The following is a 13,014-nucleotide window of genomic DNA, read 5'->3' as shown; positions in this document are numbered from 1 at the left end:
GAATAATAATTGGACTTTGTGGGACACATTGCTTTAAGGGATGATGACCAACGAGTGAGATGAGTGATGCAATGGCAGCCCACGGAGTGAGTGCGTCCAAGAAGATCGTTGCCGTGGAGATGGAACAATGTAATTGCATCTTCTTGGTTCTTTCGGTAAAGTCACGTAGAAGGGAAGTAATAAAATAATAAAAATAAAACATAATAAAACAATTCTCACGACGTTTCGGCCACAACGCAAGCAGCCGTCCTCAGGCGGCTGCTTGTGTTGTGGCCGAAACGTCGTGAGAATTGTTTTATTATGTTTTATTTTTATTATTTTATTACTTCCCTTCTACGTGACTTTACCGAAAGAACCAAGAAGATGAATCCCTGCAGTCACGAAAGCTTTAAATCAATTTAATTGCCTTGTGAGCAGGAACGAGATGGATTATTTCATTGCTCGACCGAGCGATGCCAATGGCTTGGGTATGTCTTCATCTTCATCCAGCAGTGGATATATCTTGACTGATGAGAATACAAGTAAATGATTAGGTTGATGTCGCAGAGTTGGCCATGGCCAGGAGTGACATTCTCAATTTTCTTATGAGGAGTTCCCTGCTCTTCAATCAATCACCCGAACAATATATTATTATTATTAATATTGGTGATGGTGGTGGTGGTTGGCATTTTATTTTGCTCGCCTTTCTAGAAAATCAGAGCGCGGCTGACCTGTTCCCTGCGAGCTTTTGTGGAACCGTGAAAACGATCGCGGTGTGAACCAGCGGTCGTCTATGCACGGGCAAAAAAAATGTGCCCGTCGCGCCCAGCCGGAGTACAGTAATAGGGGAAACGGGGACTTCTCTAGGAGGCCTTGCCGGCCTCTGCGTGTTATCCATCACCCCGGTGGCTGGACGGGCACCATTTATTTTCTGTAAAGTTTGCCATTCGTTTCACATCCACGGGTCAAAGTAGTTTAGGAAGAAAATAACAAAAAGCAAAAATATATAGGATTGGGCGGGGGGGATAGCCGGAGGTTTTTTTTCATGTGCTGGGTTTTTGTTGTTGTTGTTGTTGATGTTGTTTTTGTTGCCACGTTTATCATGCTGGGCTGAGTGAGAGCGGCCTAGGGGCCGGCGTGTGATTAATGGGCGGCATTCGCGAGGGGGCAGATGGGAAGGGCGCGGGGGGTCAGAGGTCGGTGCGACGTTTCCCCGTATCAAATATGCGAGGGGCAGATCGGGATCCGGCGGTGGTGGCGCTGCGGCCCGTTTAATCTCGGAGCGATCGACTCCGCAGTGCGCCGGTGGTCGCCCCCCTGATTGTGCTGCCGCCGATTAATTGGAGTGGCACCGTTACGAGTGAAGAGAGCGACGCGGCTCCAGAAAGTGATAGATTGCGACGATCCCCAGTGTCGGGGAATAGGCGCTCGTATTAAAACGCAACCCTCGTGCTTACCACATGAATGACTGTGATAGGGAATTGATGTCCAGTGTTAATTAATTTGGCTTCAGTGGCCGGGTTACAATATTGAGCCTCAAACGTAACATCGATCCGCATTGGTTTGTTTTCATGCTGTTACATTTTGTCATTAGAGTGTCAGTTATCCTGCCGATGTGGATTACTATTATTATTACCATTGCCTGTGTGATTACTATACGGCAGTGAAGTATGGTCGAACAACACCTTTGAGCAGCACAGCATGGAGGCAGCCTTTATCCAGAAACGGATTGACAAAGAGCTATGAATTAAATGTTATGACGGGACCCCGGGGCACCATAGTACCCCGGCTCTCGAATAATGTCCGTGATGCAGTCATTTTTAGTCTGTTGATGGTCGGCGATGCGGCAATCGACTCATCTCGATGAACTGTACACGATGCACCACTATGGTGCGTACGAGCGTTCAGGGTTTCGGCGGAATCGTCCTCGCTGCGTTTCGACATCGCGGAGTAGCACTGATTTCGGATTGATTGGTACCCCAGTCGCGGAGTTAAGTACACCCCTGTAAAAAATAGTGTCCCAGAAATAAAGTATTTAATTGCCTCGGCCATTTAGTATTATTTGGTATCCCGGGGTACCGCCATAAGGATCAATTATAGCTATCATCAGAGCATTCTCATCTCATTTTGTTGCAATATAATTTATCTACATGAAATATATATATTTGAATGAAAAAAACATATTTACAGCAAAACAGGATACTAAATAAATGTACACTGACATCAACATTCTAGATTTGAAGCTTTCGTGACTGCAAGGATTCATATTCTTAGGTTTTTTCGGTAAAGTCACGTAGGTAAAAAATTCAAATTAATAAAAGTAAAATAAAATAAAAATCACGACGTTTCGGAGGCAACACAAGCTTCCGTCTTCAGGTGGAACCGTCACAGCTATCGTGCCGTCACAGCTATCGTGCTGTGACGGTTCCACCTGAAGACGGAAGCTTGTGTTGCCTCCGAAACGTCGTGATTTTTATTTTATTTTAATTTTACTTTTATTAATTTTATTTTTTTACCTACGTGACTTTACCGAAAAAAACCTAAGAATATGACATCAACATAACAAATGAAAAGCCAAAATAGTCCACATTTGCTTAATGCAACATGCTGTGCTGGGTGTCACCAAATTTGCCTGACTGAGAGTGTGAGGCCACCGAGATTGCGTTGAGAAACCGAGATAGTAGCATCCTCCTGGCAACTAAATACAATAGCAAGCTCTTACTGTCTCGTGATTACTCTGCAACCTGATGAGTTGCTCTCGAAGCCTGGACCGTGGGCTAGGTTTGTATTACAAATGCCCTTTTCTCTCGGAAATTAATCCGGCAGCTTGGGTATGGGTGGCTTTTATTTGTCCGTAAGCTGCACTGTTGTCGCCTCATATGCTCCAAAGACAGCGTGTGTTTTTGTTGAGTTCAAATCACAAACTTCAAATCTAGAATTTTGTTGAGTTGTTTATTGTATTAAGTATGCGCGGTGTTAATCTAAACACATTCCATTGCAGCGTTTCTTATTTCACTTGCTGTGGCACGATAAGTAAATTCCGCATTTTTGTCAAGTTGGTGAATTTTGCACCCAAGCCCCAGACTCCCTCTGTGATGTGACGCTGGAGTGGAATGACACGTGGGACGGCTCACACTATTACGAACATTTGCAGTGGTTCCTACTTTAGCATGTTGCACATAGTTGTGTGCGTGTGAATTAGATTCCAGTCCTTGGCTAACATCAGTGCAGAGTGATTTCTGAACTGGACCTTGGGCCTCAGCCTTCGATGAGTGTTGCTTCGTGTGCCGTGCTGGCATTCATAGGTGCTCGCGAGCAGAACCTGCTTTGGCAGCCGAGTAGCGCCCAAGTTTCGAGTTAATTTTGTTCAACATGGTGAGAACTCCAGAGACCAGGATAGTCTCATTTATATGTGTGACCTGGGCTATTGGTGTGTCATTAGGGGGCAGTGATTGCGACATATGATCAAAATTTATAAATGTGATTTTAGAACTTGGCAAATTTGGACCCTGACACCAGCACACAATTTTCCTGCTCTTGCAAATTATTTCACGGGATCTTTGACATCCACTTTGTGAAGCAGACGGCACGTTGTAGTATTCTGAACGTAATGACACCTGCAGTAATAATCGGGGCGACCTACTGGATTTGAACCGTGAACCTCTGCAACAACTGTCCAAAGTGGGACTGCCTGGCCACGTCGCGGGGTGAGCTGTGTCTCTGGGTGCACGGAGGGAGTTCACGTTCAAGTAGGCAGTCGAATGGTTAGTTTCATGGCTCGGCTGTTCTGGCTCGGGGTGACCGCTGTGTTGATAACTTTACGATGGCACAGCCGATTCCAAGCAGTAAAAACATAAGCATTTACATATTTGTCAAGCACGCTCAGCAAAATCATTACCACAACGCAATTTATTAATACGGTGCAAATTTAAGGAGTTGCGCTCGCAGGAGGGAACGCGCCATGGAGTTCGTTCGTCCACCGAGGAGAGGTGAGATCAGCTCGTGTGCAGGATCGAGATGGATCGTTGCTTCGCGTGATCGTGAGCGATGGCGATTGCTTGGGGGGGAGACCTTCGTCTAGCAGTGGATCTAACATGGTTGGTCGTGATTTTGATGATGGTGATATTGACGATGAGGAACGCTCAAAGAAATCTCGGCAAAAGAGGCACAAACTGGAATGCGCACCGGTGGCTCAATTCTGTGTGAAAATAACTGCGAGCGTGAGAATTAGCTTGGAGGACGACACTTGTTTATCTCTGGCCTCGCGAAGGAGTGGGAGGCCTCGCGTTAAGTAAATTACGAAGTTACTCACGCTTACGCAAAGTTATACAAACTGGCCAGTGACAAAGAGGTCGGCTTCGCAGTGGAGCTCGCTTGGGGGAGTGCATCTCCATTCCGCAGGAAGGAAGTTTGTTTTTCTTATTGAGATGAAGCCCGAGATAAATAAGTGGTGACGTAAATATACAAACCCTATGTCCACGTTTTATATCCACTCTTCTTATTCACTATTTACGATGCAGCATTAACGTACACAACAACGCATGCTTGGGTGTCTGTCAACGCTTTAGGTGCATGTTAATGGCCGCTCCTCCGTGTCATTTTACTTTACGGGTCTGTTTTGGTGTTGGAGCAAGGACTTGTGTTAAACCAAGATTACCTCCATCGAAAGTGTCATAATTTACAGCCCTTTGGTAATACACTTCTGCACTAAAGCCCCCCCCCCAACGTGTTGGCCATGGGTGTTACTTGACCATAATTCACCGTGTTGGTGAGGGTGTGTTGGTGAGGGTGTGTTGGTGAGGGTGTGTTGGTGAGGGTGTGTTGGTGAGGGTGTGTTGGTGAGGGTGTGTTGGTGAGGGTGTGTTGGTGAGGGTGTGTTGGTGAGGGTGTGTTGGTGAGGGTGTGTTGGTGAGGGTGTGTTGGTGAGGGTGTGTTGGTGAGGGTGTGTTGGTGAGGGTGTGTTGGTGAGGGTGTGTTGGTGAGGGTGTGTTGGTGAGGGTGTGTTGGTGAGGGTGTGTTGGTGAGGGTGTGTTGGTGAGGGTGTGTTGGTGAGGGTGTGGGGGCGTGGTGGGGGGGGTCCAGTACCAGTTTAGATACCATGGCGCCCCACTGATGTTAGCTGTAGGTGTTGAACGAACTGTGCTTGCCACGTTCATGGTGCGGTGTGCTAACCACTCTGCCACCGCTCCACCCGAGGCCACGTGCTTCGTCTGATGGAATGAAAAGGTCCCGTCCCATGTTGTTCCGAGTCATACGGCCACGGCAGAGCGAGACTTTAAGTTGTTTCCTGATTGACGGACGTGATGCAACAGCAGTGAAACTGCATTGCCATCTTTCCTAGCCCATCCCCTGCCATCTGAGGCCTTCACCCACCCCACACCCTTGGCCATCTGCACAACTGACTCCTTCCCTTCTTTTAGTTCAGCCTCAAGACTCTCACGATCCCCTCTGCCCACACTTCACCATTTGATGCCGTGCAATCGGGATCCTTCGATTGTGTCATTTGGCGGACCGTGCAATGACATTGGCGTGCTATTTGTGATATGTGGTCCTTCTTCATAGCACATTAACGATACGCTATATGAAGAAGGGGGCCATTGCCTGAGACGTCGCCTATTCTTGACGGACATGTTGACTTGTCCGGTGATTGGAGTCTTGATGATCAACAACAGTGAGAAACCCCCTACCCCCCCCCCACTCCGCCCACCTCATCGAGAGGAATCTCGCGTACAGGAGGTTGAGAGTTGCTCGGTTGGGAATCGCGAGCTTTTTTTTTTATCGCGCGCCATGCGGGGAATTTAACGTCGGGGAAACCCGCCCGCTCCATGAGGCCAGGAAGCGAGCGCGAGACACCTGATCCTGGGGCGCCTGCAACATTTTAATGAAAACCTCGGAGAAAATTCATAGCCTTCTCCCGGCCATTAGTATGTCTGCCTCGTGCCCGTTATATTCGATTAAGTACTTTCACTGTTGCGAGTGCAAACGCGTACACGCGCGCGCGTACATGTGTGTTCGTGATAACGATGCCTTTCCCCCTCCCCCCTCTGCCGGTTTACTCGTTACTCGTGAGGACGTCTCTCCGAGTCTCGAGCTCCACTTTCACGAGGGTCCTGCCACATTGGGATGTTCGGTCAGTTCGTCCGTGAATAAGTGTTGTTTTGGCACTGCGGACGAAACAGGAGTTAACCGGAGAAATGCAATCGCGGATATGGGGGAGGGGGCTGGGGCGGAGGATAATGCTGAAAGATCCGCACGGATAGATGTGAGAATCCATTGCCTTTTCTGCAGTTTGCTGGCTATCTCATAGCCCAGGCCTAAAACACATCTGGCATTTCCAGGCAGTGTCTTATTCTTGTACGAACCAGGCTCATATACCGGCTTAGCTTCCCCGAGGTCTGATGAGACCGGGTGCAATTCAAGTTCATTTGATCGAGTGCCTATGTGCACCCGGTCCTGCGTATGAGCTTCATTGATGGGGAGACAAAGGTGGCCAGGCATGCTTGGTGCTGGCTGTAACCGCCGCTTTGTCTGCCCTTGCTGGCCTTAATAGGTGCTCACTGATAGTGCTTGCCCAGACATTATATACGGCTAAGTTGAAGATCTTGTACTTGTGTATGTATTGTTTTTAATGTTATGCAGTAGACATTCGCTTAACCAGGTCAAATACGGCCAGTGTAATGCGGCATATTTGCGGGTATCGTAAATGTTTAGGCACAACAGCTGTTGTCTGCTGTAATGTTGGAATACGTTTTTTTTTGTTCAAGTTACTTTGTATATTTAACTTTTGTGCACTGCAGCATTGCTGCACTGTGGATCTTGGAAACTTGGCAGGTTTGAGCCTGATTATTTGTTGGATGGGTGACAAACCGGGGCTTTCCAGGTGCTCCACAGGTGGGGCCGTGACGCGACCAGCAGACACTGGAACTGAGTGCTACCCCCTCATCGTAGATATGTGTGGGTTTTCTTCGGGTACTCTGGTTTCCTGCCCGCGCAGGGTTGACCACCTTGGCCCGGTTTTCCGAGGATCGTCCTCTTTTTTGAGTTCGCCATCCTGGGAAATGAGTAAGGCAAGAAAATGTCCAGGCAGTTCCTGCTCCCTTCCTATATGGTGAGATATTTTCCTTCGGATGATATGTCCATGGGTTTTTTTGTTGAAGCTACCGACATGCCAAACTAATTTTTGGAATGAGCTAAACGTCTTGATGCAGGTCCCTCTTGGAAAAAAAGGTCCTGTCACGCAGTGAAGCTTTCCTGAATGAACGATTGGCATTTAAATTATAGTATGTAAACATTTACATGACCTTTTAAATACATTCATTTATATATCTATACGCCTCTGCTTGATGTGTGTTTTGCAGTGAAGTCCTATCAGTCGATTAAATAAATGTACTCAAATGGTACGTCCATGAACCGAGTCTTTTAATGAATGAATGCACGTTAACTTCTCAGGCTGTCAAGAGAAATGTGCCGTGCTTACTAAGCGATATCCCAGGGATAAGGGAAGGTTGCTTCGTGCAACGGAGGAGCGATGGGGAAGCAAAAACACTTCCCCCACAATCACAGTGGCGATGATATCATCGTTAGCGCCTCCCACAGAGCGCTGTTACGAGCACCGGTTGAAGAGGCTTGGCCAATGAGATCATAAAAATGTTTCGCAAGTGTCGTTGTGTCAGCACAGCCATCTGGTAATCGAATAGGGAGCATTGTTGTTGAGGGTGAACAAAAATGTCATTGCGCTGGCAGTCGCCGCTCAAACACAAATAAGGAGAACCGATATACTTGTTATAAGGCAATATTACTGAGCAAAGCGTTGAGGTGTTTTATGTTCGTGTTGGCTGTTTTATCAAATACATTTTGATGTCGCAGTTTAGCGAGCAGCTCTTAACAATCGCAGTAAACCTTTTATCTCTAGCCAGGTGGGGAACGGTGGTGCGGTGGTTAATGCACTGCACTCAAAACCCGCTCACCCGAGTTCAATTACCGGCCATGGCTAACACCAGTGGCGTGTGATGTCTGTACCGGTCCTTGGTCTCACCCCCTCTTCACCAACCCGTACCGACCGGCGTGGCGAAGTGAGGTCACACAAACCCCCACGATCGCCACGGCGTGGGAAGGGGCAGTAGATTGATGACCGGGCTGTAAGCAATTATTATTTTAAAAATTTCAATTATCATTCAAAGTTTGTGCTTAATTTCTTGTGTTTGTAAAGTTACGTGCGTCGAGACGCAATACGAGACATCCAAAACGGCTACATCATACGCGACATCGGCATCGGCGGCATCATCATCAGCATTGGCGGCACACACGCACTCACGTGCCCGTTGCCTCTCTTCCCGCAGGTCTGGCAAGCATTAAGTCGAGCACGTCCGTGGTGGAGCTGGTCATGCTGCTGTGCTCTCAGGTAATAAAGCCCCGGCCCTCGCTCTGTCTCCCTCGGCCAGCGTGACGCCCTTTGATCGCTGCCACCCGATCGCGCGTGTTTGGCCGCCAAAAATCAACAGGGGTCACGCATTCCTGCTATACCGGGGGTTGCGTTACATCCCCGTGACGTTCGCATCTCGGCTCGATTTTTCTCCGCACGTGGACCCCCCCTAGCCCCCCCCCCCCTCACACACCCCTCTCCTTCTCCGAACGCTGCCAAATTAATTGGCTGAACAGGTGGCAGCGTTTAGAGGGGTAGAGTGTCCCGAGTTCGCGCAGGGGAAACGGCGCGGCGGCATCGGCGGCTGTGGCGCAGGCTGTTAGCGTTTAACTTTCTTTCGTGCGCGTATCATCATGGGTATACGGCTAAATAAAAGTCATTACCGTATAAGCCTCGTCCGGCCAGGGTATCTAATAGCTGTCGGTGTCGTATAGCGGAAGCCATGCAAATTGGCGGAGCGCAGTGGGTGAAGGAGCGGGGGAAGTGGAATTGCACGCGGCACAAGTCAACCGAGAGCGCTTAGCGTGAGTGCCCGTCAAGGGGCTCCCGCCCGCCTCCGATTGGGCGCCGTCCCTCTGTGCGGGATCGGTCGTTGAGTCAGGTGCTGCTTGAATCTGTACAGCGTCGTTCGGCCGGTCGAACGCAAATGATTCGTCGTTGACGGTCAGTTTTTCGTTACCCGGGGTCACGGGGTGTGCAGCGGGTGGGTGGGGGGTGGTCGGGAGGCGTGGCAGCGTGGCCCTTACAAAACAAAAACACAAATGACGCAAAACAAATGCGAATTAGATGCAAAAAATTGTCTCTGGTTTACCTGCGAAGAATGGGGGCGAAGCTGTGGAATGCCTCGTGTGTTTTTAGTTTTCGGTTTTCATAATTGAGTCCTGGCAGCTGCCAGAATTCTAGCAACGCACCGTCGGTGCTACTTGAGTAGAAGTAAATTATTGCGTTTGTTCATCACGTGACAACTTTGTTAATTGGCTGTCGAAAGATCCCCCATATAGCCTGAACAGACTGTGGGGTCAAGTGCTGTTCACAAGCACCGATGAAAGGCTGGCACGGCACACGAGGTGGTGGATGGCCAGCACCATGCCCGACCACCTTTGTCTCCCTAGTGGCGATGTTGGGTGGAGGATGGTTTACGACACGCATTTTACTCGCACGATCTGACCTGAAAATCTATTATGAAACTTTGCTCGGGAAAGTATACATGTTAAAAATAGATGTATCTGTACGACCTTAATTAATTGTAAAGCAATCCACTTCCATCCTAACTCTCCACATAAGATTAAAGCATCATTTAGTCCATTGCCCTTTTGGTCTTGTAAGGCATACGCTAACCAGCATTTGTTTAAACAAATTCAATCTGGACAGGTTTCAACCTTCTGGGTCTCATCGGCAAAGTCAGCTGCTGTAACAAAAGAAATACTTCTGGTTTAGCATACTTTATTGGTACGAGTACTCTCAAGGACGGGGCCTTGTCAGTGCAATAAAATAAATCGGTATTGTTTTCCTAACAATTACAATCAAGTAATTGTCCCTCTCATCTCTTATTTTTCCCCTTGGACGCTTGAGCAGCCCCTGCTATGTGGCCCGTGATGTGGTTATGTCGTCATTAAGTTATTAGTCAGTGGCGCGCTCCCCCGAGGAAGGGCCTGCGTTAGGAAGACACCCTCTGTCGTGCGCGACCGACGCTGTGTTTGCAGAAGCTGCTTTCTGTGCGGCAGCAGACGGCACAAGTTGGTAACCTTTGTGATGCAAATCTGATGGTACGTGACCCCGGCTGCCTACAACCTGACGTTAGCGTCCCAGCCGTGTCTCCCGGCCAACCATCATTTCGTATATAAACACACCAGTTAATAAGTTGAGTTAAAAAAAACAATGTTGGTATTGTCACTGATGTATGCCACCTGAGCTCCGGCATCATGGCCGAAGAAATCCGCTCTGAAATCTCGCAGTGCATTGCGCCCCATGTGTCACGGGATTTCTCCCGGAAAAAAAACCCTGTCAAGTGGCCTTTCTGTGCTTTGCCCGGTAGGGCCCACACGTTTCCCCGTACCCCCTGCTGTGAGATTGCCACATGACAGTCGAACTGATTTTCGTCAGATTTGGTATTCGGTCAAATTTGATGCAAGATCAAAATTAACGTTTTTTTGTTAGGACTCATTGTCGATTAGGATGACCTCCACAACTGGAGAATTAAAGACAACCCACAGTGTGACTGCGGCCACCCGAAAAACTACATCCTACGCTCACTGCCCGGCTGATTGAGCACTATTCGTCCTGGCTACTCCCGAAGCCATCGCATGGCTCGCAGACTTAAACTTGGACGTGTGATTTGCACAGACTTGCCATTCGCTAGAGAGAGAGCATGACACCATGGGTGGCTGCCCAGGTTTGATCTTAGGATCTCAGCGGTCTCGACTCAGTGCTCTGAACTCTGAGCTACCCGCCACACCCCTAATAAGTAGAGTTTTTTATTATTTTAAAATATTACTTGCAAGCAAAAGCACAAGCTTGTCAGCCTCTAAGATAATACATTGCATCTGCCAGAGCATTGACCGACCTCTGCTATACTCTGTCAGCATCAATGAACCAGTTGTTCTAACGCTTGTCGGCTGTTCCCAGGAATGGTCATAGGCCATGGCTGAAATGTAAGGTCAAGTGAACGGGGAGGCCGCGCTTTTCGAGTTGTCCAATGCGCTTGGAGAACTCCAAGGTGTTGTTATCTACCGTTTCCTGAGTGGAACGATGACACCCCCCCCCCCGACAGGGCTACAGCGGGGCGCGGGTCCAGTGGTTCTCTCACACTGCGCTGCGAACTTGGCAACCTGAGTTGTCGCCGATTGCCAGCCACAATGAAAATCGGTGACGACTCAATATTTGGTTCGGTCTCCTAGCCCCCCGCGCTCCCCACTTCACCAACCCATAATTGCCCATTTTTCATTGAGCTTCGTCAAATAATCCCTGTGACCAAAAGGCCTGGGGCAGGGGAAGGCTTTCGTTCAACAGCGGATCGACAGACGGCTGCAAATCTCTGTTATTTAATATTTAAACGAACACCGTTTACTTTTCCACGCGCTCAACTCGTACGCCACGTGATGACGTGCGACGTTCATTCTCCCTTTAAAAGAAAATCCTTTCATGTTCAAAAGGGATTTATTGTTCTAATTTAAATGAAAGCAATTGAAACTGTGCTTCATAACCGGTAGCGCGATGTTTATGGTTGTTATAAGGCCGCATTTCCCACGTCTCCACTGCTCGGGAACCATGCGGCTTCTGCAATGGCCTCTAACGTAGCTATAAATGAAAGTTTTCCCCCCATTCGTTACACTTTAGAGGAGGCAGTTCTTATAATGTTTGGCTCATTAGAGAGTTCGGGATGATTAATAAATACAATTTAAAAACCCCTTCTTACATTGCCACGCAGAATTATTAATGTTGAGCTGCGTGTTTCTTACGCGATGGCTCACCAGGGGGAGGAATTAATATGCGAGGATGTTGCGCGCGTGCAATTTGAACGGCCTCGGTGCCAATTAAAACGAGGTAAATGAATATTAATGCGTGACCTTGAGAGAGCTTTTGCAACGCCGTTGCGTGCGCACGTGCGCCCGCCACAGTTTGCCTTTTCCCTCTTTGCAATCGTCCTTTTTTGAACAGCTAAACGCGGCGGTGTAAAGGGAAGAGGAGTCGCAGCTGCACTGCGTTCATCTTAAATCGTTGTCGTCGCCCTCCGCTCACGCTGCTAGATCGGACGTTTTTCGTTGCGAGCTGCTCATCCGCGAGCATTACTTACGAGTGACTTGTGCAATCTGTTCCAGTTTGGCTTTTGTTGTACTTTGCTCCTGTAACGATCCAGTGCATCGTAGATTCTCAGATCCATGTTCTCGTGCGACCCGATCAACGATTTAATATTCTACACCTGGGGTCAGATCCAGTTAGAATTGCCGTTTCTTAATGAACGGCAACCACGTTGTAATGTTAGCGAACCACGCAGCAATAAATGGAATGATAATTGACCCCCAAGTCTGTGATACGTACAACTACATGAGAAGCAGAACTTTGATTTGGCCTGAAAACATTGTTTCCATCCGTGCTTAAAACTGTAAGCTTGCTTAAAACATCGTCGTAAAATACTGAACATTTACAGGTGGTCAATATTACGTGGCCAGGCCGTGATGTAACAGATTCTCAAATCTATCTTTGCAGAGATTTGAGTGTCACTAACTTTGTATGCATGGGTTGTCTCCAGTGACTTGGATTTTCGCTCCTGTGTGAAATGCTCAATGTTGAAATCGATCAAACAACTCAACACGGGGACCCTGCTGCTTAAATGAGTCCTGAGACTCAGAAAAGCATTTCTGCTTCACGGATATTAATATTGTTTATCCCACGAGTTGTGTGGATGTAATAAAAAGTAAACTGATATTTACCTCCAGATAAGTAAAATTGAACAGTATGTTCTGCAATGCCAATAAGCTGCCAAATACACTAAAAGCATTATTTTACTTATTGTAAAAATCCAGTTATTACTTTTCATGGAGAATTTCAGCTGTTCCTTGAACTATATAATGGATGCGATTTTGGTTACCCCCACCCTATGCTGCGAGTTTTTA

The 13,014-nt window shown here is 47.9% G+C and overlaps 1 protein-coding gene across 1 annotated transcript in view; it reads left to right on the top strand.

Moving 5' to 3' along the window:
• Positions 1-13,014, top strand: part of LOC144936179 (lipopolysaccharide-responsive and beige-like anchor protein) — a 287,536-nt gene that overhangs the window by 90,613 nt on the left and 183,909 nt on the right. The window contains exon 33 of the mRNA XM_078863117.1: positions 8,319-8,380. Within this exon, the coding sequence (XP_078719243.1) occupies positions 8,319-8,380 (62 nt within the window). The remainder of the gene's footprint in view (positions 1-8,318; positions 8,381-13,014) is intronic.

The sequence above is a fragment of the Lampetra fluviatilis genome, chromosome 15 (assembly GCF_964198595.1).
Source record: "Lampetra fluviatilis chromosome 15, kcLamFluv1.1, whole genome shotgun sequence".
Classification (NCBI taxonomy): domain Eukaryota; kingdom Metazoa; phylum Chordata; class Hyperoartia; order Petromyzontiformes; family Petromyzontidae; genus Lampetra; species Lampetra fluviatilis.
This window is presented reverse-complemented; position numbering and strand designations above follow the sequence as displayed.